The following is a 27819-nucleotide window of genomic DNA, read 5'->3' on the forward strand; positions in this document are numbered from 1 at the left end:
GTGGAAGAAGGGAGAAGGGTACCCCCTGTCCTCCCCCTCTACAATAGCAACTACTCAGAAGTTTTATAAATATTTTTCTCTAATTTTTAGTCAATTTATCCCTTTCTAGTGCACCCATTGTATAAAAAAAATCCACGTGTGCTTCGTTTGATCTCAGTTCTTCATTGGTTAAAATCCGATTATGACGTCGAATTTTCTTGTTTTCCTCCGAATTTCCTATTGTGACGGCATGAAAAAAAGGCGACCATGCCTGATGACATCACATAGAAAGAACACATCTTTTTGCAGATCAGTCGCAAAGAAGGAATAAGTTTGAACAGCGGTATACTACTGTTGCCTTTATTTGCCTGCGTATTCTTCTTCTATTGTTAGAAAATCATTAGATAAACAGATTCCACCACCAAATCTCGTGTAATACGATATTTATCCACTCTCGACAGTTAAATTTTAAATATTTCTTCTTCCGAATACGGGAGTAGACTCCTAGGTAGGAGTGTAAAACGCTCGGCGAGTCTCGGGTTTAGTCGCACACCAGTCGTGTCCAATCCGGATCTCAAAAACCGATTCCGATATGCAGTTTATTGTATAATAGATACGTCAGCAAAACCAGTGTACACATCATGCACATATTTAATGGATTTGTCATAAGGCGCTAACAACAAAACGCAACGATAAGAATAGGAAACACAACCATAAAAATAATTATGGAGAAATGGTGAGACAGTGGCGGACCCCTCCCCCCCCGTATTTTCCACCTTTACCAGATGAACCACTTCAGTTGGAAAATCCTCTTGAAGTGTAGAATCCCTTATTGTTGATTATTCACTATTGCCGTATTCACTACATGTATCTGTAGCACTAACATCCTGACACAAATATGTGTGCAATACGCATTGCTGAAATGTGACGTGTTTCTCCTCAAAAGATGATATTGTTGTAACAAATCTGTGTTTATTTTTTTTTATAGTTTATGAGCATGGCACCTACATCCCCATTTATCTTGTTTGAAGAAAAATTGATGGAAGTCATAAAAAAAACACCAAAGACATCACCCCTGGAGATATATATTTTAAAAATATATCTGGAAATGAAAACAGAAACTGACATTGTTCAGGTTTGTACTATAGTAGGATATAGACAGGTAGTAAAAAGATTTTGACTACATGTAGACTGCTGTTTTTACTGTTGTTCAATTTTAGGAATATATGTTTGTCTGATGGACATGCATGACAATTTTTTATACCCTGTAAGAATATAAGATGGTTCCAAATGTTTGTTTGTAGACTGTTAACATCATGTAAAAACTTGAAGGCATTATTTGACGTTTTTATACCCCATCAAATGAAGTTTGTGTGGGTATATAGGAATCACCTCTGTCTGTCTGTCTGTCTGTCTGTCCATCCGTCCTGCTCATTGTCCTGAGCAGAACTTTTGTACCTTAGTACCTACATTGTAGGATTATCAAACTATCAATCGTCACTAAATTGGTTGATAGCATGAAAAAAGAAATAGAAGGTAACTTAAAAGATAAGACAAATAAGCAGACAAAAGCTGTTGAAGAACTGTCAAAAGAGAATGAATGCTTAAGAGAGTTGATCGCTAGCCAAAGAAAAATGATCCATGAACTTCAGATAAATGTTAAAGATAATGGTATTATTTCCAAACAAGCATTACAAATGTCTAACTATAACCAGCAGTATAGTAGAAAGTTCAACATAAAAGTGATGAATTTCCCAGAAAACAATGATGAAAATTTAAGAGAGATCTTTAAAAGTAAAATTGTTAAAGACACTTTAAAGGTAAACATTCGACCTGATGAAATCCAGGCTATTCATAGGATACCAGGTAAACAAGGACAACATAGACCAGTCATTGTAAAACTCCTCAACTCTGAAGTGAAATACCGCATTATGAGAGAAAAGAAAAACATGCCTAAACAATGCACTTTTAGACTAGTTGATGATGTTACAAAATCCAACATGGAACTGATTACTAGACTTCGTGATAGTGATCAACTTGATAGTGCTTGGTATTTTAATTGTGCTGTATATGGGAAAACTGAAGCAGGTAGACGTTTGAAATTTGATATTTTTGATGACATTGCTAAGCGATTGAAATAGCTGTTAACTAATTGAGGAACATATTTGACTATGACAGATACATTTCAACTGAAATTTAATTGTTTTAATATATGATATCTTACTTACACTCAAAACATACTAGTATTTATGGGAACTATGCACCCAAATTTTCATTATTTTTTTTTTTTTTTTTTTTTTTTTGAGGGGGGGGCTATTAGACTTAAAATTTTCATTTTAATGTTTTTTCAATGTGAAATTTATGATTAATAATGACCTTTCAATTATTATCTTTTGACAAGCATTCAATTCCTTGTTTCAACATATTTACTTTAAATTAAGCTTTTTGTTTATCTCTTGTACATTGTGTATATAAGAATTTCTGGTTTTTTTTTTTTTTTTGAATCAATTAAAATAGAAGGTCATTTTTGTTAGTGAAAATAACATGCATTTCAGAATTGTAGTATTTAATGCCATAAAAGCTGCAACACATCAAAGAGAACATCTATATGGATGTGGGTTATCTTAACAGTATAAATGTGAGAGAGAATGATTGTGTAAATGATTGTGCAAATGTAGTTTATTTAAGTTTATTTCATTGTATTACATTGTTTTGCTTGCTCTTGTGTATAGACAAAAATATTGTATCTCAAGTCAATATAACATAATGGATAATCATATAAAAATTTTGTCAATGAATGTTAGGGGTCTTTTCTCTAGTGCTAAGAAAAGATCTGATGTCTTCAACTGGGCGAAATCAAAAAATAGTTCGATTGTGTGTTTTCAAGAGACACACAGTACAAGAGATATTGAAATCTTATGGGGGGATGAATGGGGTCATCAGTGTTACTTCAGTCATGGTGATAGTAGAAGTGCTGGGGTTTGTGTCATGTTCAGAGGGGGTTATGATTACGAAGTTCATGAATCTCTTATAGACCAACATGGACGATACATCATATTAGACGTGACTCTATACGATCAAAGGTTAACTTTGGTATGTTTATATGGTTATAACACAGATAAACCAGATTTTTTCTGTGATATCCTACAGAAAACTATGAGATTTTCGAATACAAGTTTCATCTTCTTGGGTGACTGGAATGTAGTGCAGGATAAGAATGAAGATACTTATAATGTAATACATGACAGAAACCCCAACTCCAGGAGAAAGATTGATGAAATTAAGGACACACTTTTGCTGTTAGACCCTTGGAGGACTTGTTATCCTAGTGATAGAAAATTTACATGGCGTCAGAAATCTCCCATTAAACAGAGCCGTCTTGATTATTATCTTGTATCTGAGGACCTTTTTACATTGATGGAATCAACAAAAATTATTCCTGGATACAGGACAGATCACTCTGCCATTATATTTACTTTTACAGCATCCTTAGCTAAGCGGGGCAAAGGATACTGGAAATTTAATTCTCAGCTTTTAAGAGAACCTGCATATGGAGATTTAGTTATAAACTGCATCAGAGACACTGTTTCTGAGTATTTCTCTGGGGGTGATTCCGAAGATTTTCTTCATGTTCAGTTATCTTGCAGTGATCAGCTATTTTTAGAGGTTCTAAAAATGAAGATTCGTAGTCTTACTATCTCCCACTGTATTAAAAAATCAAGGGAAGAAAAAGATGTTTTCAAGGGACTGGAGTTAGAAATCCAGTCTTTAGAAAACAGTGTAAATTTAAACCCTAGCGAAATTAATGTGACGTCACTCAATCAGAAAAAGTGTGAATTAGAGAAGCGACGACAGACATTAGTTGAGGGCCTTATTCTCCGTTCTCGTGTAAATTGGCATGAGAATGGAGAAAGATGCACTAACTATTTTTGTAAGTTAGAAAAGAAAGCCTTCTTAAATAAAACCATGACTGAACTCATTGATGACCAAGGTAATCAAATTTCTGATCAATCTAAAATATTGTTTGAACAGGAGCAGTTTTATAGGACACTTTATACATCTAAGTCATTCAGTAATGATGACAATCAGTTTTTTAAACATGACATAAAACTCAGTGCAGAACAAAAACTTCTTTGTGAGGGAAACTTATCTTTTAGGGAATGTGGGGAAGCTTTAAAACAGATGCAAAATGGAAAGTCTCCAGGATCTGATGGATTTACAGTGGATTTTTTCAAATTTTTTTGGAAAGATATTGGTCCATTTGTCTTTAGATCTCTGCAATTTGGATATGAGTTGGGCCATTTTTCAGATTTTCAATACCAAAGTATTATTACTTGTATTCCTAAGGAAGGGAAAGATAGGAGGTACATGGGTAACTGGCGACCGATCAGCTTAATGAACACAGATATGAAAATTGCATCTGCAGTTCTTGCTGGTAGAGCTAAAAAGGTACTGTTCGCCATTATTAGTGACACACAAAAGGGCTTTATGAAAGGGAGATTCATAGGAGAGAACACTAGACTTCTATATGATTTAATGCACTATCTAGAAAAAAATGATATAGAAGGATTGTTATTACTAGTAGATTTCGAAAAAGCCTTTGATTCTATAGAATGGGATTTTTTAAAGCAGGCTTTGATTAGTTTTAATTTTGGTCCTTCTTTTTGTAAATGGTTTGATGTGCTTTATGCAGATGCAAAGAGCTGTGTCATTAATAATGGTAATATGTCCCAATTTTTCAACCTTGAAAGAGGCTGTCGCCAGGGGGACCCGTTATCTCCCTATTTGTTTATTATTGGGGTGGAATTACTTGCCATACAGCTAAAAGGGAATCCAAAAATAAAAGGGGTGAATATAAATGGGAATCTGCCACTCATTAGTCAGTATGCAGATGATACGTTTCTTACACTGGATGGAAGTGAAGATTCATTAAAAGAGACCCTTTCTTGTTTTGAAAAATTTCACAAAGTCTCAGGATTAAAGATAAATACAACTAAAACAAAAGTTGTTTGGATTGGAAGTAAGAGATATTCTGACTTGGTTTTATGTCCTGAAACAAATCTAAGCTGGTCCTGTTCAAACTTTAAGGTTTTAGGATTAAATTTCTCTTTGGATCTAGAGTGTATGCCCAGTTTGAATTTCAGAGCAAAAATCATTGATATTTCAAAATTATTGAAAAGTTGGCAGCATAGGAAGCTAACACTACTTGGCAAGGTTACTGTTATTAAGACTCTTGCACTTCCGAAATTGATTCATTTGCTTACATCTTTACCTAATATATGTCAATCCATGTTGAATGAAATCAACAGATTATTCTTTAATTTTATATGGGATGGAAAAACAGAAAAAATCAAACGTGATACACTGATTGCAGATAAAAAGGAGGGAGGTTTGAAAATGGTTCATTTACAATCTTTCAACTTTTATCTTAAAGTCGATTGGGTGAGGCGATTTTTTTCAAATTTGAATGGGGACTGGCAAAATATTCTTAAGTTGATATTGAAAAAATTTGGGGGTGCAAGATCTTTTTCTTTACAAAATTTCAAATTTTTAGAGATTGGAAATCAACTCAGCAATCCTTTTTGGAAAGATGTTTTTCAAGCTTTACACTCATCTAAACCACACGTTAAAACTGATGTCAAGGAGTGTCTCTCGATGGATATCTTGAATTTTGTGAAAACAGAAGATTTCCCATTATATAACAGATGGGGAGTTGCCGGTGTGCAAAACCTCTGTCACATTTTTGACCATCAAAGAAGAGATTTTTTCACATTTGATCAGATTAAACAAAAAGTTCAGACAAATAATTATATGCACTATTACAGTTTAATATCAAATATCCCTATGGAGGTAAAACAGTGTATTAGGGAAAACACTGATACTGACTTAGAAAATTTTACTCCGCAGGAAAATTTTTTGGAGAAAATTACTAGCAGTAAAAATATCAAATTCATATATAATAATCTTATTGTAAAATGTGCACATCCTCCAGTTGTAAAATTTTCAAAATGGGAGGATGATCTACATTCTAACATTGAAGACTGGGAGAAAATACTTTTGTATACTTCAGAAATGTTGTAGAGATACATATTTGTATAATTTCCAATATAAGTTTTTACATAGGACTATTCCTACAAATACATTTTTATATAAGATTAAAATCAAAGATACAAAGTTATGTTCTTTTTGTAGATGTGAAGATGAAACTATTGGACATTTATTTTATGATTGTCAAGTGACATCAAATTTTTTATATTTGTTTTGTGCTTGCCTGAAAAATTTCTATGTTAACATTGATTTTAACAAAAAAAACTTTTTTCTTGGTTTTGTAGAAGAAAGCTTATTTTTAAATTTTCTTGTAATTTTTGCCAAAAAATACATATATAAATGCAAGCTAGAAGAAAAGCTTCCAAATGCAATTGAATTAAAAAATAGACTGAGAAACTTTTATAACTTAGAGTTATATACAGCAAGAAAATACAACAAAGTTTTTGAACTTGAAAAACTTTGGGCCCCTATGCTTATTATTTATCCTGAATGGTAATCTAACAACCAAATTTATATCAATATATATATCTTTTTGACCTATTTATGGAACAGAGCAAACAACATGTAATATATGCATAGCACATGTAAACCTTCTTTTTTTTTTTTCTTCTATTTTAAAATAATCTATAGATATTTCTATATGAAGAGATTGTGAAAAAAGAGAGAAAGAGAGAGTGAGAAAGAAGGAGAGAGAGAGTGTGAAAGAGAGAGAGAGAGAAAAAAAAAGATTTTCAAAATATTTATTTTTTTAGTTTGTGTAAATCTTGATAAAACAATAGTCTTTTGTTGTTATATATTTGAAACCCTGTAACACCCTAGTCAGGTGGTGCTGTAAGGGTGATGTTAAATCCTGACTATTGAAAAAATAAATAAAAAATAAAAAAAAAAAGGATTATCAAACTTGGTATGTGGATGAATCATATACGGGAGGTGGATGTGTCACGAATGAAATTATGTCACAATGACCTTGACTTTGATCTTCATGATAGCAAAACGAAGATGATGTGTCACGTACCAAATGTCATCCACTTTTTTCTTTATAATTTTTAAAGCTTTTCTTCTTCATGTTCTTCATGTCATAGCTTTTGTACTGTAGAGCCTAGGTGGTTGTATCATTGGAAGATGAACTTCTTGCGATATCAGATGTAAGTCTCATGACTTATAGGGTTAGGCAAGTGAGAGGGAAAAAGGGGTGGGGTATAGAGTTGTGCTCATAGTTTCAAGTTAGATTTAATATGGAACAAGAATTTCATTGCAGACTCAATACATTTACAAGTTTAACTTCATACCCTTGGGAAGGAGATTTGAAAGAATTTTGACACGCATCTTCATCAGTGATATCTCACCCATTATTTCATGATGTTATTATTATACAATTTTATTTCTATCTATTATTCAATTTTCCGTATTTAGCGCCAAAGTTCGGGAGCGGAGTATCACTAATAAGCATCAGTTCACACAGATTTCTTGTTTTGCTCTTGCATACATACATGTATATTATTATTTAGTGTACAGTTTTGTAACTGCTGAATATTGATTTTCATGTGTGTTATCTTTAGGAAGTAGGAACCAAGTATGACAGTCCCCCTCTAGATGAGAAGGACAGTTGTGGACAGAATTCAAGGAAAAGGAAAGAAAAGAATAGACTTTACACCTGGATAAAAAATTTCATAACAAGAAAGACGTGTGCACCTGTGGAATCTTGTGAGTTTATGATGTTTATCATGTTTATATGCACATTGATTTAAGAATTGAATGCATATTTTTTGTACTTTATCGGCGTGTAAAAGCGTTGACCGAAGCACATTTTATATAAAGCGTGGAAGCGCTTCATACAAAAAATGTGCGCACGGTCAACGCTTTTACACGCCCATAAAATGCAAAAAATCTGCATTCAATTCTCATGATTCTTAAAATTACATTTTCCAGTCATAAAAAAAACCAAAATCACATCAAAGTTCAAGGCAAGATTTTTTCTGCGCCAGTCGAGTGTTTCGTCTATAAAAGACTCATCAGTGACACTCTTATCTAAAACTATGCAAATCCAAATCACTATGAAGTTGAAGAGCTTATAAACCCAAAATATACCGAAACAGGGAACCAAAATAAGACCAAGGAAATCCTATGCCTTGAAGTAGAAAAACTATTGTTTTAAACAATTTCAAAATTTATAACAGCACATTTAGTTTGATGAATCACGTAAGCACCGAAGTGTTGACTAGCGGAGCGGGTTAACCTCTAGGAAGAATACCTCCACCAGCAGTGAAAACCATCATGGTGTTAAAAAAATAAATCACATCAAAGTTCAAGGCAAGATTTTTTCTGCGCCAGACGCGCGTTTCGTCTATAAAAGACTCATCAGTGACGCTCTTACATGTATCTAAAACTATGCAAATCCAAAATCACTATAAAGTTGAAGAGCTTATAAACCCAAAATATACCGAAACAGGGCACCAAAATAAGACCAAGGAAATCCTATGCCTTGAAGTAGAAAAACCTTAGTGTTTTAAACAATTTCAAAATGTATAACAGCAAATTATGAATTTCCAACATAGTGTATTTTAACAGATTTGAGCTAGGACTTACATTTTCTGAGCTATAAGGGGCTAAAAGGGGTTAAAAAAGACTTCTCTTTTTTGTTCGTCAAATTTTTATTTTTCATCTTATTTTGGTTTTGTTTTTTATGCCCCGCCACGAAGTGAAAGGGGCATATAGATTTACCCTTGTCCGTCCGTACATACGTATGTACGTCCGTCTGTCCCGATCTTGGTTAAGTTTTGCGTTAAGGTCCATTTCTCAGAATGTGATAATGATGTACCAATGATATTTCATCAGTATATTCTTCTTAAATAGTACTACATTGATCAACAACATTTGGGTCAATTTGACCTACATTTCATGCTTGATTGACTTCAATAACTTTTTTCATAAATGACCATTGTGAAGAAACCTATTGTAATATATGAATGATATTTCACCACTGTGGTGTTCCTATGTAGTGTAACACAGTTCAACAGTTCAGCATCTTTTGGGTCACTATGACCTACATTTTATGCTTGAGTGATTTTGGTTAAGTTTTGCGTTTAGGTCCATTTCTCAGAACCCTATGGTAGTGCATCAATGATATTAGACTGTTGTAGTGTTCTTGCTTAGTGCAACACAGTTCAGCATCTTTTTGGTCAATATGACCTTCATTTTATGCTTCAGTGGTTTTGGTTATGTTTTGTGTATAGGTCCATTTCTCAGAACCCTATGGTAGTGTATCAATGATATTAGACTATTGGTAGTGTTCTTGCTTAGTGCAGCACAGTTCAGCATCTTTTTGGTCACTATGACCTACATTTTATGCTTCAGTGATTTTGGTAAAGTTTTGTGTCGAGGATTATTTCTCAAGAACCTAATGTAGTATATCAATGATATTAATGTATTGTAGTGTCCTTGCATAGTGCAGCACAGTTCAGCATCTTCTAGAATACCATGACCTACATTTTATGCTTGAATGATTTTGGTTAAGTTTTGCATTTACTGCCATTTCTCAGAATCTGTGGTAGTGTATCAATGATATTACACTGTTGTAGTATTCTTGCACAGTGCAGCACAGTTTGACCTCTTTTTGGTCACTTTGACATATCTTATGCTTGAGTGACTTTGGTTTAAATTTGCCATACAGCTCTTTTCAGCAGCATTTTGGTAAATTTTTACATGAGACAACATGGAACCTCATATTGATCTTAATGGCAGGGCATCTGTGGCTTACAGACACATTTTCTAGTTTTTCTTTATGTTCCTTATGAACTTTCGCAACAGTAGAGTACGACAGATTTAGCATAGCTTTTACCGTTTTCGAGCTATAAGGGGCCAAAGTGGTGCTAAATAAAAAAAAAACCAAAAAAAAGTTTTTGGAAAATGACGCAGTCATTGTTCCATAACTGCCGACCTGAACTTCATTACATTGCTCTGCCTACCGCGCTTGGTTTCGTATTTCCTATTTTCCAAACAAACTGGAATCTGCTTGTGTTATCATTATGCATCATTGTGTAGTATTAAACCAGCCAGGACCCAGTTTACACTGGTTTTTGCTTGTATTCCACTACACTCGAACAAAGTGTTGTAGTTTGACGGGAACCAGTTTTAGAATTTGTAAACTACAAAACGTAATCGGTTATTGTTCATTCCGTTTTGGTGTTTCATACCGACTTATATGGTTTGAATAAGCTTAAGACCATTCAAACATTAATGTGATAGGTATATTAAAGATTGTTTTACAAAAGGATTGAACTGTTTTACTTTCAAAGTCGTACTATAGGGATATCTGTCATATACGGATTTCCACTCTCACCGGTTAATTTCTTCTTTTACACGTGCTTTGGAAACTTCCTGTTTAATCGCAAGTTTTAAAATTGTTTTTGAGTGAATTAAACTTATTTTAACAATCATGAAGCGTTCCAGAATCATTTTAAAGCAGTTTCTTCTTCTCTTTGATGATGGAAAATAGGTTTTCTCAAGAAAATACCGCAAACGATCGCAGAGGAATTGAAACGTACAAGTCAAGTCGGCACCTGGTTAAATTGGCATCTAGTCAAATCGGCACATATTCGACGTCAATTCGGCATCCAATAATATTTGATATAATATTTTCTATTCAATTAATTAATTACTGTTACCAAGTACATAGTGAATATGTTGTTGTGTATTTTGGTAAACCACGAAACGAAAGTGAATATGTAGTGTATAAAGGTAAACAACGAAGCCCTTACCAAAGCTGTTGTTTTAACAATTAGACAATTTGTGTAATTGTAAAAACAAGTCAATTATTAAAATAAAATGGAAAACTATGAGTCCCTTTCAATAAATCAAACTTTCATGCCAAATAATTAGCAAATTTAAGGTGTTTGTTTTTCAGTAAAGTTTAAACAGCATTAAACCAACAATCCTGTAAAATGCTCAACTGGTTAAAATAATGCAGAAAAATACACAATATCTCATGTATTAGTCCTGGCAAGGCTATTTTATTATTTTTCTGGGACGCCTTCCTACGATGTTCAGGTGCCAATTTAACTAGGTGCCAGTTTGACTAGAATTCTTTGACAAATGTTTGAAACTATCTGAGTTTCATTAGACCTTTGATAGCAGTAACAAAAAGATTATTTACTTAATATTTTGTGGGAGAAGGGGGTTCAGACTGTGTGGCATCAGGTCTGTTTGTGCCCAATACATTTTCACACCCTACACGTTCGCACATTCACACTCTACTCATTCACCATGTTCACGCCCAATTTTAATTCAAATTCAAGTTGAATAATTGGAAAATTATGGTTGTTGTTTTAAATTGCTTTGGTGTAAATACTGAATGTATTTATAGCTTGGTATGAGTAAAACATTGAAGATTTTAAAGGAAAAAACACAAAAGATAATTGTTTTTAACAGCTTGGTCCCATTGATCTGAAACAACGAAACAATAAAACATAGAAACCAAAATATAGCAATCCACTAATATAACCAAAACATGATAAAATTTATTCAACACGCAGAAACAAACATAGTCAGAATCTCACTTCATTTTGAAACAAGTCAATGAAACAAGTTATAGCAATACACTAACCAAAACATGATTAAGAGTTATTCAACACAAAATAAAACGTTGACAAAATACCACTTTATTTAGAAAGGATTATTATTATTTTTAGCAATACCTCATCCAAAACATAATTAAGATTTATTCAACACAAAAAAAAAATTGCTGTCTCACTTTATTTTGAGACAATGACAACAATTATACTTATAAGAAAACACTTGCTTACATAGTTATTAAACACAAAACCAATTAAGATTGGGTGCGAACATGTAGGGTGTGAAAGTGAAAGGGGTGAAAATGAGTGGGCGCAAACGTGAATGGAAGCGAACGGACTCAGATTCAGACTATGTACCAGTGAGAAATATACAAGCATTTCTACAGTATTTATTTGTACAATTCAGCTAGTCTTGACCTATTCATTTGTCTTAAAAAACCAGCCAGTTGTCACCTTCACTTCACACACACACACATATACGAATATCAATTATATGCTAACGATACATGTTGCATTGTTAAACTAATTACGGTATGTGAAAATCAAGACTTGCATAAAAACTATCCCAATATTAGAGACAGTGGCGTCATTTTTCTTCAGAGCTTTCAGCTCTTTGATTTTATTACTAATCAGAATTCTCTGTCCAGCATATTACTGTGTCCAGCATATTATTGTGTCCAGCATATTATTGTGTCCACTTTAGTAGTGTGTCAATGCTTGCCCAAATGAACACCTGTTCGACCACTGCGGTCGTATCATGCTGCGCTTGGCGTAGCTCTTTATTTTGGTAATGCTTCAACCAAATGATAATATCTTTGGTATGTAGCCTTATTATGAAGAGTTACAGATTAAGTTAGAGTTTGGTTACGGTTCAATGATTTTCACGGAAGCTACGGCCCTTGGACATAGAAAATTCAATATCAAAGAAATTGTAAATGTAAAACCACTGGCAGTGGGGCTAAACAAACCAAATATAAAACAATAAAAAGTAAAAGACATAGGTAAAAGGTAAAAGTGGCCCAAAATATAAAATATTTCTATACATACAAAATTACAGTGAATTTTAAGTATTCCACACTTTTTTTTGTAATGTTCAACCAATTGATTATATTTTTGGTATGTGGTCTTATCATGAGAAGTTACAGATTAAGTTCTACTTTGGTTGTGGTTGAATAATTTTTACGGAAGTTACCAAAGTGGTCGGGACATATAGTTTTAAGTTTTACCCTTGTTTGTCATTCTGACTTGTTGCGCAACAACCAGTTTTCCAGACTTTTTTACTAAACACCTTGAGATATTGAACTGATTTTTGGTATATAGATATTTATTGATGTTACAGATTGAGTTTGAGTCTTGTTACGGTTCATTGATTTTCACTTTTGTCGTTCAAGAGTTATGGGACTTTGTTCATTGAAAATTGACATTTTTCACAAAAACTCAAGTTTACTTTGACCAATTCTTACTAAATTTTAACATGATGTTACATGTAGGTCCTATGTAGAGTAAATGCCTTTGGTTTTTGTTATTTTCCCTATTGTCCTTTTAGAGTTCTGGAGTTGGGAGCGGACTAAGTAACTTACTTTTTTTTTGTGAATAACTAAAGAATATTTTTTTCCTATTTTCATTTAGATTTTTTTTGGTTCTATATTTAATTTATTATTTTTTTCATTATTTTATTAAATTTTATTTTTATAAAAATAATTGTCTGTTTGCTTTTAAAATTCACATAGTGTTTCTTCTTTTGTTTTGTTTGAAATAGACATGATCTGATAATTACAGTCGAATCTGCTTAATCCGACACCTGAATATTCCGACATCCTGTGAAATCTGACAAAATTTACTGGTCCCGAAAGTTTTCTTTAACATTCTTTGTTAAAAAATCTTCTGTATTCCGTCACCCGTCTACTCCGTAATCCGACAGCATTTTCAAGTCCCAGCCTTCATAAGTACTCTAATTATACTTGTTTAATCCGACCCTTTGATCTCCTTAATCAATTTATAAACAAGGTAATCATAATTCAGTCAGGTGTATTTCATGCATTTAAAGGTAATTTAATCCATTACCTGTGTACACAAATATCTTGTTATTTTTTATTGATCGGATAGGAAATTTGAGGCTCAGTACGGGATAAAAACATTTCTACAACATATGGAAAATATATAAATCTTAATACATACTTTTCATAATGTCTTTCTTAATTCAATGTGAGTAAATTGTTGGGGAAAAAAATCCAGACGAAGAAATATTGCTAATTGGACTGTGAAACGCTTTCATTTTGACAGTTTACTTTATGTAACCAGTGTCGAAGACGATATTCCGACTAAATGATACAAATAACCATGACTGGGAAAATAGTTAAACAATTGATGAAGACTAACACTGTAAATGTTCTAAGAACTTGTCAATCTCACTGAAATTTATCGTACTAAATATTTACGAGATCTTGGGAATTCGTACTTGATGTGGTGTAATGTTTCATAAACACTATTTTTCTTTAAAGGATCTCCTTAGTAAAACCTATTTTGGGTGTTATTGCCCACGTTTGTATCTTACAGGCTTATTTCACTTTTATCAAATGTGAAACCCGAGTATTCCGACACCCTGTCCAATCCGACATATTTCTCTGGTCCCGAGGTGTGTCGGATAAGACAGGTTCCACTGCATATGTTTTGAAATGAACTATAAAAAAAATTCGGAATGGGCGTATATTGCACTTGTGGCGCAGCTGTTTATTCTAATTCTGATTTCCAATATATTTCAATAATAGTGAACTACCAACATAATCGTGGCAAGCAAGTTAGACTGTCAAGAAAGTAAGCATATCAAACACATTACTGTATGAAGCAAGCTACTGGTAACACAATTCCTGTGTTGACCACAATATAGGTTATTGAGTAGTCAACAAAGTAGGTTGTTGAGCACCTCAGTTTGTATTGATAAAATTATCTGTAATTTCAAATGTTATTTTGGACTGTCAATTAAGTCATTTTAAGCTTGAGAGGCAAAATAAACCTTTGCAAAAAAAAAGCTCAGACCTGTCCTCTGTTTATCATTGGATGAAAATCTTATATTTTCAGTTAAAGAAAAATGGACCAGATTTGCAGATGCAAATCCATCTGTGGTGATGCAGTACGTCATAAGTAGGCCCAGGGTAATAGAACAACTGCAATGCATTTTGGACTCTGATTCAGGTAAATTTAGAGTTTTACCAAAGAAACAAATGGAATTGTGAATTCAGAAACATGTGTTTTTGATTTCTGTTTAATAATTGAATGATTAATGTATTATGTTGTGCATTAGTCCATGATTGCAGAATATTTAATTTATTTCAGACAACATGTATGAAAGATGAGCATTGTTGATTGCTTTATAGATTATTATTAGGGTAATGTGAGCTTTTGCCACCATGAAACATCTATCATAACTTATCACACTTTAATCTTCCCCTCTGAAACCGCTGGGCTAAATGGAATCAAACTTGGCAGGATGCATCTATGTAAGGTCTGTTATAAAATTGCCTCATTTCGTCCTGATTGGACAACAAAATTGGCTGCCATGGGCAATTCTTGATGCTCATCTGAGCCTCTAGTTTTTTTTTTATTCAGTCATCTTCAAAATTGTTACTAAAAGAATGCATAGATCACACAAAAAAAATTAAAACGGCATTAAAATTGCTATATTTAGCCATTGATATGTTTGGTTAAGACTATCCAGGTAAGCAATTTATGTTAGTTAATGAAATATCTTTCCTTATTCAGAGAAAGAGTTAGAAATAGACAGAGAAGAAGATAGAAATACTCAGATGGAAGGTGTAGAGGCAGAAGAAGATTTTGAGAGGGAACAGTTCATCGATTCAGAAGAGAATATTATCAATGAAGAAGAGGGTATAAATATTGTCAAGTGCTGTTTTTATCCCCCCTGCTAAGCGAAAGCGGGGGGATTATGTCATGTATGTTATGCAGTCCGTCTGTTTGTATGTATGTAATGTCATGCAAAATCTCAGAAACTAGAAATGATGGAAACTTGAAACTTGGTAGCATGTTAGAGTATGTGATCAGGGTATGAAATTCATGCCCTAGGGCAAATTTATGAGCGAAATTTCGTTTTTGAGATAGGCAGAAAATGGTGAAATCTTCCAAACTATTTACAATAGGAAGTTGGTTCCAACAGTATGACCTCCCATTATGGGTACCAAGTCTAGCAGTGGCATGGTATTTTGAACAGATATATCATGTTATGGAGGGGTATTTGCGAAAAATACCAGTCAAGGGACTGTGAAATTTCCCGAGCCGAGGTTCCTTATGAAATTCTGCAACTGTAATATTGCAACGGATTTAACATAGTCTATGAAATTTTAACACAAGGTTTATGACCAAAAAAGGAAGGTTGGTATTGATTTTGGGAGTTTTGGTCTCAACATTTTAGGAATTAAGGGCCAAAAAGGGCCCAAATAAGCATTTTCTTGGTTTTCGCACTATAACTTTAGTTTAAGTTAATAGAAATCTATGAAATTTTGACACAAGGTTTATGACCACAAAAGAACGGTTGGGATTGATTTTGGGAGTTTAGGTTTCAACAGTTTAGGAATTAGGGGCCAAAAAAGGGCCCAAATAAGCATTATTCTTGGTTTTCGCACAATAACTTTAGTTTAAGTAAATAGAAATCAATGAAATTTAAACACAATGTTAATGACTACAAAAGGAAGGTTGGTATTGATTTTGGGAGTTTAGGTCCCAACAGTTTAGGAATTAGGGGCCAAAAAGGGACCCAAATAAGCATTTTTCTTGGTTTTCGCACCATAACGTTAGTATAAGTAAATAGAAATCTATGAAATTTAAACACAAGGTTTATGACCATAAAAGGAAGGTTGGTATTGATTTTGGGAGTTTTGGTCCCAACAGAATAAGGGGCACAAAGGGTCCAAAATTAAACTTTGTTTGATTTCATCAAAATTGAATAATTGGGGTTCTTTGATATGCCGAATCTAACTGTCATGACTGTGTATGTAGATTCTTAACTTTTGGTCCCGTTTTCAAATTGGTCTACATTAAGGTCCAAAGGGTCCAAAATTAAACTTAGTTTGATTTTGACAAAAAATGAATTAGTTAGGTTCTTTGATATGCTGAATCTAAAAATGTACTTAGATTCTTGATTATTGGCCCAGTTTTCAAGTTGGTCCAAATCGGGGTCCAAAATTAAACTTTGTTTGATTTCATCAAAAATTGAATAAATGGGGTTCTTTGATATACCAAATCTAACTGTGTATGTAGATTCTTCATTTTTGGTCCTGTTTTCAAATTGGTCTACACTAAAGTCCAAAGGGTCCAAAATTAAACTTGTCTGATTTCAACAAAAATTGAAATCTTGGGGTTCTTTGATATGCTGAATCCAAAAATGTACTTAGATTTTTTATTATAAGCCCAGTTTTCAAGTTGGTCCAAATCAGGATCTAAAATTATTATATTAAGTGTTGTGCAATAGCAAGTCTTTTCAATTGCACAGTATTGCGCAATGGCAAGAAATATCTAATTGCACAATATTGTGAAATAGCAAATTTTTTTTTAATTAGAGTTATCTTTCTTTGTCCAGAATAGTAAGCAAGAAATATCTAATTGCAAAATATTGTGCAATAGCAAGATTTTTTTTTAATTGGAGTTATCTTTCTTTGTTCAGAATCAACTTAAATCTTTGTTATATACAATATACAATGTATATTCACTTTTTACTACCAACTGATAAATTATAATAAATAACATTCAGTGATAACAAGCAGTTTTTTTTACATCTTAATATTTTATGATGTATTTAAATGAGTAGTTATTGTTGCAAACTCCATTAGAAATTTTAATTGAGATTAGTTTTGGAATAAGGGAAAGGGGGATGTGATTAAAAAAATTGGGTTCAATTTTTCTCATTTGAAATTTCATAAATAAAAAAAAAAAAATTTCAAACATTTTTATGCCCCACCTACGATAGTAGAGGGGCATTATGTTTTCTGGTCTGTGCGTCCGTCCTTCTGTCCGTTCGTCCGTCCGTCCGTTCGTCCGTCCGTCTGTCCCGCTTCAGGTTAAAGTTTTTGGTCAAGGTAGTTTTTGATGAAGTTTAAGTCCAATCGACTTCAAACTTAGTACACATGTCCCCTATGATATGATCTTTCTAATTTTAATGCCAAATTAGAGTTTTTACCCCAATTTCACGGTCCACTGAACATGGAAAATGATAGTGCGAGTGGGGCATTCGTGTACTGAGGACACATTCTTGTTTTGAGAGGATTAATATTCAACAGCATAGTGAATTGCTCTAAGAGAAAACAAAAATTTTAAGTTCATTAGAACACATTCATTCTGTGTCAGAAACCTATGCTGTGTCAACTATTTAATCACAATCCAAATTTAGAGCTGAATCCAGCTTGAATGTTGTGTCCATACTTGCCCCAACCGTTCAGGGTTCAACCTCTGCGGTCGTATAAAGCTACGCCCTGCGGAGCATCTGGTTCATTTTATTTTGGTTTTGTTTTTTTCATTATGTTCCTTATGAACTTCCGCACCGGTAGAGTCTCAACGGATTTAACATAGCTTTTACCGTTTCCGAGCTATTAGGGGCCAAAGTGGTGCTAACTCCAAAAATAGAACTTTTTTATTTCTCGTCAAATTACAACATTTTTTTTGTTTGGATTCCTTAACAAATTTCCATCCCGTTTGATTCTCTCCAAATTTAAGCTGGGACTTACGGTTTCCCTGCTACAAGGGTCTTAATTTCTGTGTCCAGTATATTACTGTGTCCAGCTAATTACTGTATCCAGCAAATTACTGTGTCCAGCAAATTACTGTGTCCAGCACATTATTGTGTCCACTTTAGTAGTGTGTCAATACTTGCCCAAATGAACACTTGTCGACAACTGCGGTCGTATCATGCTGCGCTCGGCGAAGCTTTTTATTATGTATTAGTATAACAGTTGGAACAATACTGTATGTTTGGATTCCAAATATGGCAATTCCAACTTTGGTAAATTTCCTGAAAGTCTCAAAGACTGTTTAAATTTTGGAAATGTTCCTTGAAACTAATTGTGTTTTACAATAACATATAAAAAGATATGCACACTTGGATTTTTAAAAAATGCCAATGCCAGTTTTAAGAAAATTCCTGAAAGTCTCAAAGACTGGCAAATCTTTGAAAATGTTCTTCAAAACTTACTATTCTTACATTGCAAAAACAAACAAAATATTTTTGAATGTTCAGATTTCCATTTTTGGTAAATTTCCTGAAAGTCTCAAAGACTCATTAATTTTTCAAAATTTAACTTGCAATTAATCTCTTTTGCTACATTTTATTTATTGGAATTACATGGAACACAAAGATTTCAAAAAATTGCAATTCCAAGTTTTGTAAATTTTCTGAAAGTCTTAAAAAGACTGCTTGATTTTTGGAATCATTCTACAAGACTTACCATATATATATATCATAAAAACTAATGAAATATTTTGAAATGCTCTGATTCCAAAAGTTGCAATTCCAACTTTGGTAAATTTCCTGAAAGTCTCAAAGACTAGTTAGTTTTTGAAATGAAACTTTTTCGCTGATGCTTGTAAAATGGGTTAAAACAAGTCCAATGTTTAGTGTGGTATAATAAAACAATTATGTCCTTCATGAAAAGTTAATATCCAAAATTGTTAAATCTCGAAAGGGGGAATTTCCCTTTGGCTATGCCCGCAGGAAATAACCTCTTCCTCGATTTATCAATTTTGGATACAGTAAAACCTGTGTAAACCGGCCACCTCTGGGACCGTCAAAAAGGGCCGGTTTAGGCAGTGGGTCGGTTTATTCAGGTTTTCAGATTGACAGGAAGTCAGTGGTTCATGACGTCAGATATTTTACAGAACTGCATATTTCATGCAATTAACAAATAATAAGCTTATATAGTACAGTAGATTACTGACATATTATAAATTAGTGTATTGAATAATAGAAAATTTTGAAACTAATTTTATTTAACCTAGAGTGCCGATGATTTGAACACAATATATATTTGGACATGTCCCTGCTTTTTACCATTTTTCTACGAACGAAACATCTTCAATCATTGCTCTCATTGGTATGAGAAAGTTAAGAAATCCATCATCTTTGGAATTTGAAAAATGATTCATACATTTAATGTTTGTGAAGAAATACTCATATGAAGTTAAAGTTTCTGGCTCGCGGCTTCATTTTCACTTTCGCAGATTTTGTTTGCGTCGGAATCTCCACATTGTTTGAATTGATAAACACGAGTTGTTTTTCTGTCCATCATAAGTTTCCTCCGTAGGCATTGAAGATTAATTTTCCATAGCAGTTTTTTCGTTTCAAAAGTGGTTGGATCTCTGTCGACTTGATCAGTTGATTGACATCAATCAATACCGTTATGATAAAAGGCCAAACCGGTTTTGACAATTAATAATTAAAGTAATTTACTGTATTGGGACTCGATAATTAGATCGGAATTCGGAATAGACAGGGTCCGGTTTACAAGGGACATTTTTGCAAAGAATATTAAGGGAAGGAAGTGGGACTTTAATTTTCGGCCGGAATTGACAGGAAACCGGATTACTCAGGGTCCGGTTTTCACAGGTTTGACTGTATTAACTTTCCATGAAGGTCATAATTGTATATTATACAATTTATGACTTTTGATGAGGTGGATACAAGGATTTATTTACCTTGTACAAATATTTCATGTGATTAAGGTCAATATTTAAGAAATAGTTCAAGACACTGAGGGCCTTCTGGAGTGGCCTGCCAGTCCATATATTACAATTTGGCCTAAAGTTTCAATGAACAATTTCTTTAATTATACTTTCAACTGTCCTTTACAGTAACATGACTATCAATCTTTATTTTTAAAATTTTGTAAAAAAAAAAAATGAGTCTTTCATTGATATTTTATTGTACTAATTTGATACATTATTTAGTTTTACCCCCGCTTAAAAAAACGGGGTATATAGTATTCGTTGTGTCCGTCCGTTCATCCTTCCGTCCCTAAACTACTGAAGGGAATTCCATGAAACTGTCAGAGAATCTTTGTTACATGTTCCCATTGTGCACCTCCTAATTTAGATTTTGATCCTACCAATTTCTGGGGTTTCCAATAGCAAATCATGGACTTTGTCTGTCCCTTTGTCCGTCATACTAAGCCATCCTGTTTACGGACTTAGTACATATATTAAACATATGGCTGTTAATGAAAAACATGTTCGACTGTATTGACTAATATCTCAAAAACCATTGCAAACAGAGAAAATGTGACAAGGACAAAAATGTTCAGAATGACAAGATCTATTTAATTTATATTTATGTCAAAATTGTTGGATACTCCTGCATAGGGGTTATTGGCCATAAATGACAGTTTTTGGCAAATTTGAATGCTTTTGGCTATTATCTCATAAACTATTATCACTGTGCTTAAATGGCTGTGGGTAACTTAAGTTACCCACAGCCCAATATGGCGGCGTAAAATAATGCGATTTTAATTTTATCAAATATCTTTAGATTTACGCATTAATAATTCATTACAAGTTGTCAATGTATTGTATCTAAGGCAAAATAATCAACTGAAAACAAAAAATGTAATGCATTTTGTCTTAGCTTAGCGTAAGAACAATTTTAAAAATGGCAAAAGATGTCCGTAACTTTTCTTAACCGAAAACTCTGGCCGTGGGTAATTTTTCTGTTGTAGCCTTTGGATGCATAATTTTTGCGTATATAAGGATTCTTTATACATAATGATCTGACATTTGTTTTCCTTTTCCACGGACACCGAAGAAAATGACACTCACAAACATGGGGATAATACCAACTTAAGCTCTTAACTTTGGTCCGTTTAGCTGTGCTGGATGTACAAATACACAGTCAGGTCCGGTCAGATTAGGGACGTTAAATTCGATGCCTCGTATAGGAAGAGTGCCACGCTCTCTACGTTCATGAAAATAAAACATAAAATTGTGTACCAATACAGGATAATTTGTACATTAAACATGCAATAAACTTCAGCTACTGCAATTTACAATCATTAGATCTGCAAGTTACATGCATCCGCTTTACAAGTTAAGGGCATCTAAACTGTAGAAAAAGCAGCAGGTACACGCATCTTACAGCTCACTAAGAGCTTTAAAAATGAAATAGCTAGACATATAATAAACATGATTCTGGTCTATATTAAATCTTGAGACACTGACCTTTTCCTAAATTGCAAAATTCAACAATTGTAACAATTTTATAGGCTTAAAAGCTAGAAAATATAATGCCCATATTTTCGTATGCCATCTACGTCTAACCGTAAGTGCATTTACGGGCATCGGCTTTATACCAGTGATTTTCCACTATTAACAGATACCGAAGGAGAGACAGGGTTTCAAAGAACTCAATAAATCATTATCCCAGTAGAAATTTTATTTTCAACTGTTTGAAGAAAAACAACAATGTGATCCTGGCAAATCTATTTGAAATTACATATATGTAATTGCACTATGTTTCGATGAGTAACACAAGTAAATAATGAAGAAAGTTTATTAACCCAACTAGTCCTGGTTTCTTAAAAAATAAGGCTAAGATATTTTCATTGTTTCAGTATTAATGTACGGTTTATTCCCTTTTGTAATTTCATCTGAAAATTTGAATATTGGCACCGCATAGAAGAAAAACATTTAAGCTACATGTTCAGATTTTTCGGCTTCTTAATATTCATCTTAAACTAGTTGATGAAGGACAGCCGTGGTTTGTTATTGTAAAAATGTATGTTGCAGTACTGTGTTGCTGTAATTTTATGAGTAAAACAGACAGAGTGATATCACATATAATCTAGAATAAAAAATGTTGAAGGGGTTTAGTGTTTTGCTTTAAGGGATCGTTTCGAAAATTGGAACTTCTGACTATGAATTCCCCTTGCCGTTTTTGGGAATAAGTAAGGCGTTAACCTTTACTCTTTACTGTAACTAAATGTTGTTGTATACCAACTTACGATATTTCATAGCTTACCTTTATATTTTTGTGTATAACAATATAAATTCTGAGAAAAGTTAAAGACACATCATGAAGTTACGGACATCTCTGTAAATTACGTAAAAAAAGTTACGGATATCTCTTGTAAAAGTTACGTACCTCTTTTGGACTTTTAAAATCAGTTGTTTTTCGACTTATTGTTTTATACTTGAGTTATTTCTACTTTTATTAGTGCGGGCGAAACTGATATACATCTTCTTGAAAGCTTTATCTTCGTTAAACAACTTTGTTTTGCTTTAAAATAACTAAAATCTATATTAACAGAAGATGTCTTGCGCCATCTTGGGCTGTGGGTAACTTAAGTTACCCACAGCTGTTTAAGCACAGTGATTATAGATAGAAAAAAAAATATTTTAGATTGCAAATATGTTCAGCAATAAAAGCTCTACACACAGTTCAAATGACCACTTGTTATTGGATTTATTGCCCTTAAATGTTTATTACTTGTTTATTACCATATCCTCTATTTTTATATTTTCACCGATTTTAGTGCTTTAAAAAGTATCTTTTAAACTGTTATAGATATATTGAAAGTTTGAACAGCAAAAATGTTAAGTAGGACAAGATCTAGAAAATAAAGCCAGTGGGTCTGAAATCATCCTCAAAGAAAGATTTAGACAAATTTGAAAACAGGTGAGCGACACAGGCTCCTTGGAGCCTCTAGTTACCTTTCTTGCAATAGTTACTAGCTGGTTCGTGTCAAGCGCAAAATTATTATGATTTACATTCAGAGTGGAATTGGTAACGACACGGACACATAAATATTCTGAAATATAAAACAGCAATACAAGACTTGACACAGCTTGTTTTTTTTTTTTTGTCAGATCATACATTATTTTTTTTATTTTGGTCCTGGTAATGAAACAGTTGATAGTGAAACATCTGTCAAATATGATATTCATCTTTTGCAGATCTACCAACAATGGAAACTCCAATTTCCTATCCAAAAAGGAAAAGAATTCCTAGAAAAATATATACTCCAAGCAGCAGTAAAGTAGCTGAAAAGCAAGAAAACAAGAAAAGTAAGAATTGCTGATTTGTATTATTGGTTTCTGTTTTGGTCACTTAGCCTGAAAGGCTTGCAAGTTTTTGCCATCACTAAGCATTTTCATCCATTATCTATCGTCTCTCTGTTGTCCATCCATCCATAATTTATGTTTTATTTTGTTCTAAAACATCAAACGGACAGATGGATCAGTATAAACAATATGCCCTTCACTTATTGTCACGGTGGCACGAAAAAGGCGTCTAATTTTCCATCTAGTTGTAATTTGACCATGTCATGAATATTGTCCAAGTCCCTTCCAACAACAATCGTCAATTTAAGGAAAAAAAATCCAGTAAATTTTCAAAAGTTGTAGGCTAAAAAATATCTTTAAACCTGAATTTCTTTTTATATTAAATAAAATTGACAATTTCGATTTTCAGTTATGTCAAAAGTAGTCATATTTTTTCCAACAAAGTGAATTTTTACAGATTTGAGCTAGGACTTAAGGTTTCAGAGCTAAAAGGGGCTAAAACGGACTTCTCTTTTTTGTTCATGAAATTTTTGTTTTTCATATTTTCATTTTGATTTTTTCATTTTTCATTGTTTTCCTTATGAACTTTTGCACTGGTAGAGTCTCGACGGATTTAACGTAGCTTGTACCGTTTCCGAGCTATTAGGGGCCAAAGTGGTGCTTAATCCCAAAAAACAAACTTTTTTATTTCTCGTCCGATTTCAAAGGTTTTTTTTTCTTCTTTAGAGTCCTTATGAAATTTCCAACATAGAGAATTTTAGCAGATTTGAGCTAGGACTTGCAGTTCTTCCAACCTATTAGGGGCCAAAGTGGTGCTTTTTAGTACTAATGTAATTTCTGTGTCCAGCAAATTACTGTGTCAAGCATATTATTGTGTCCACTTTAGAAGTGTGTCAACACTTGCCCAAATGAACACTTGTCGACCATTGCGGTCGTATCATGGTGCACTCGGCCAAGCTCTTTATTCTTGTATGTCGTTCATGAATTCAAAAATGCTTCATCCAATTGAACTGAAATTTTAAAATTAGGCTGGAATTGGTAATGTCTGGTTACCTTTTGTTTTTTCCAATTTTGCGATGTGTCCAGAGTTATGGGACTTTGATTTTTACAAAAAATGCCATTTTTCTTGAATGTCGTACAGTAACTCAAAAATGCTTCATCTGATTAATCCGAAATTTTATAATTAGGCTAGAATAGGTAATGCCTGGTTCTCTTTCGTTTTTTTTCTGATTTTTCTATATGTTGTTCTAGAGTTGTGGGACTTTGGTGTTAAAAAAATGCGTTTTTCTTGTATGTTGTACACTAATTCAAAAATGCTTCATCTGATTGAATTGAAATTTTAAAATTAGGCTGGAATTTGTAATGCCTGGTTCCCTTTTACTTTTTATTAGCTCACCTGACCTGAAAGATCAACTGAGCTATTCCCATCACTTGGCGTCCTTCGTCATCGTCCGTTAACTTTTTACAAAAATCTTCTCCTCTGCAACTGCCAGGCCAAATGGAACGAAACCTAGCCACAATCATCCTTAGGGTATGATGTCCATGTCAGTCAACCAAGATGGCCGCCAGGGCTAAAAATAGAACATAGGGGTAAAATGCAAATATTGACTAATTTCTTGAAAACCATTGCAGATAGAGAAAATCTGACATAGGCAAAAATGTTCAGAATGTCAAAATCTACCTAAGTTCCATTTATGCCAAAATTGTCGGATGCCCTCGCAAAGGGGTTATTGCCCATAAATGATGATTTTTGGCCAATTTTAACGTTTTTGACTATTTAAGAAATAATTCATGGCAGCCATGGTTTATTGGAGATTTTAACATGGGTTGCATTGTTTGTGTAAAATTTTAATCCCGAGTGTTAGCGAGGGTTAAAATTTCGCAAATAATAATCTTCTCCTCTGAAACTACCAGGCCAAATGGAACCAATCTTGGCCACAATCATCCTTATGGTATCTATTTTTAAAATTATATCCGTAGTCCTTGACGGGCAACCAACATGGCTGCCAAGGCCAAAATTTAATAGATGTATATCATGCTAAAATTGTCATATTTCTTGCATTTTATATATAAAAAACCTGTACTCAATTTCCTTTTGTTTTCACAATTCCCTTTATTATCCAATGCTACATACTATTATGCTGCGATTGGTAAGCACCTATGTTTCCATGAAGTGCCAGCGCTGCAGGTCCAGAGCCGACTTTGCTCTTGTTCTTTCCCATTTTCATACTTAACAAGTTTTCTTTTCATGGTCTGTATGTTTATATTATTGGCAAGTGTTAACTAGAGATCAAAAGAGGTCAGGGCATCAACTTAATCGGAATAAAAATTAGCATGGTTATAAATGCCACTTGGCTAAGTACATGTAATTAAGACAATATAAAAGAAAAAACACACCTGTCATATTTTAAATTTCTCTTTAATTACCGTTATCAGTGCCAGCTAAGTAAATTAACAGTAATAATTATACCCCCGCTCCAAAGGAGAGGGGGGTATAGTGTTTTACCTCTGTCCGTCCGTCCGTCAGTCAGTCCGTCCTCTGTCAGTCCATCCGTAACACTTTTTTGTAACACTTTTCTCAGCTACTATGTATTACAGCTATTAGATATTTGGTATCAAGCATCAGGTTGGGGTGCTGTACCGTGTAAGTGGTTTTCAGGTCTGTCGCTCATCAACTTCCTGTTTACAGACTTAGTACATATATTAGACATAGAAGTATTAATGAAAAATTTTCATAACACTTTTCTCAACTACTATGTATCACAGCTATTAGATATTTGGTATCAAGCATCAGGTTGGGGTGCTGTACCATGTAAACGGTTTTCAGGTCTGTCGCTCTTCTACTTCCTGTTTACAGACTTAGTACATATATTAGACATAGGGGTATTAATGAAAAATTTTCGTAAGACTTTTCTCTGCTACTATGAATCACAGCTATTTGATATTTGATATCAAGCATCAGGTTGGGGTGCTGTACTGTGTAAGCGGTTTTCAGGTCTGTGGCTCTTCAACTTCCTGTTTACGGACTTAGTACATAAATTAGACAGGGATATTAATGAAAAATTTTCGTAACACTTTTCTCAACTACTATGTATTACAGCTATTAGATATTTGTTATCAAGTATCAGGTTGGGGTGCTGTATTGTGTAAGTGGTTTTCAGGTCTGCTGCTCTTCTACTTCCTGTTTACGAACTTGCAGATCCTATAATGATATGGTTAGCGGGGGTAGACTTTTGTGAGTAATAGCTCACAGTTCATCTTGTTTAATATTTAATTCCTATCTTGAACCTATAATAATAATGAATTAATAGAAGTTGTATCACTCAAAATTGGCAAGAGGAAAAGGAAGGCTCCTTCAACTTTCACACCAAGTGATTGGTAAGTATCAAAAATGTAAGTACACATTGATTAACTTTGGTTAAAAGTTTACGTCCGAGTTCATTTCTCAGATACTATGTGGCCTAGGATCATGTAATTTGATGTGGGGATGTAACTTTGCAAGCCTGTCAGCATCAATACCAAAATAGGTCAATTTGACCTCCATTTCATGCTTGATTGACTTTGGTTAAAGTTTACGTCCGAGTTCATTTCTCAGATACTATGTGGCCTAGGATCATGTAACTTAATGTGGGGATGTAACTTTGCGAGCCTGTCAGCATCCATACCAAAATAGGTCAATTTGACCTACATTTCATGCTTGATTGACTTTGGTTAAAGTTTACGTCGAAGTTCATTTCTTAGATACTATGTGGCCTAGGATCATATAACTTGATGTGGGAGTGTAACTTTGGGAGCCTGTCAGCATCCATACCAAAATTGGTCAATTTGACCTACATTTCATGCTTTTATTGACTTTGGTTAAAGTTTACATCCGAGTTCATTTCTCGGATACTTTATGACCTAGGATCGTGTCACTTGATGTGGGGATGTAACTTTGGGAGCCTGTCAGCATCCATACCAAAATAGGTCAATTTGACCTACATTTCATGCTTGATTGACTTTGGTTAAAGTTTATGTCAAGTTCATTTCTCAGTCACTATATGGTCTAGGATCATGTAATTTGACCTACATTTCATGCATAGTTGACCCTCCTTAGGTAAAGCTCTTACTTTTATGAATTATTGTGTTTTATAGGTTTGTCTTAGGTACAAAGAATGTTGCAGATGAGGCG

At 33.6% G+C, this 27819-nt stretch overlaps 1 protein-coding gene across 4 annotated transcripts; it reads left to right on the forward strand.

The window, feature by feature from the left end:
- The first annotated feature begins 971 nt into the window (after positions 1–971).
- LOC139493239 (uncharacterized) lies at positions 972–27819 on the forward strand. Of its 4 annotated transcripts, none has more exons than XM_071281468.1 (6): positions 972–1114; positions 7587–7731; positions 14676–14789; positions 15357–15482; positions 23541–23651; positions 27783–27819. In XM_071281468.1, the coding sequence occupies exons 1-6, from the start codon at positions 977–979 to the stop codon at positions 27791–27793; spliced, it is 645 nt and encodes a 214-aa protein (XP_071137569.1). In that variant the 5' UTR covers positions 972–976; the 3' UTR covers positions 27794–27819. The 4 variants fall into 4 exon arrangements, with proteins under 4 accessions (XP_071137569.1, XP_071137567.1, XP_071137568.1 ...); XM_071281466.1 differs by lacking the exon at positions 27783–27819 and adding an exon at positions 26960–27202; XM_071281467.1 differs by lacking the exon at positions 27783–27819 and having other exon boundaries at positions 23541–23747.

This window comes from Mytilus edulis, chromosome 10, assembly GCF_963676685.1.
Source record: "Mytilus edulis chromosome 10, xbMytEdul2.2, whole genome shotgun sequence".
In the NCBI taxonomy this organism is placed as follows: Eukaryota; Metazoa; Mollusca; class Bivalvia; order Mytilida; family Mytilidae; genus Mytilus; species Mytilus edulis.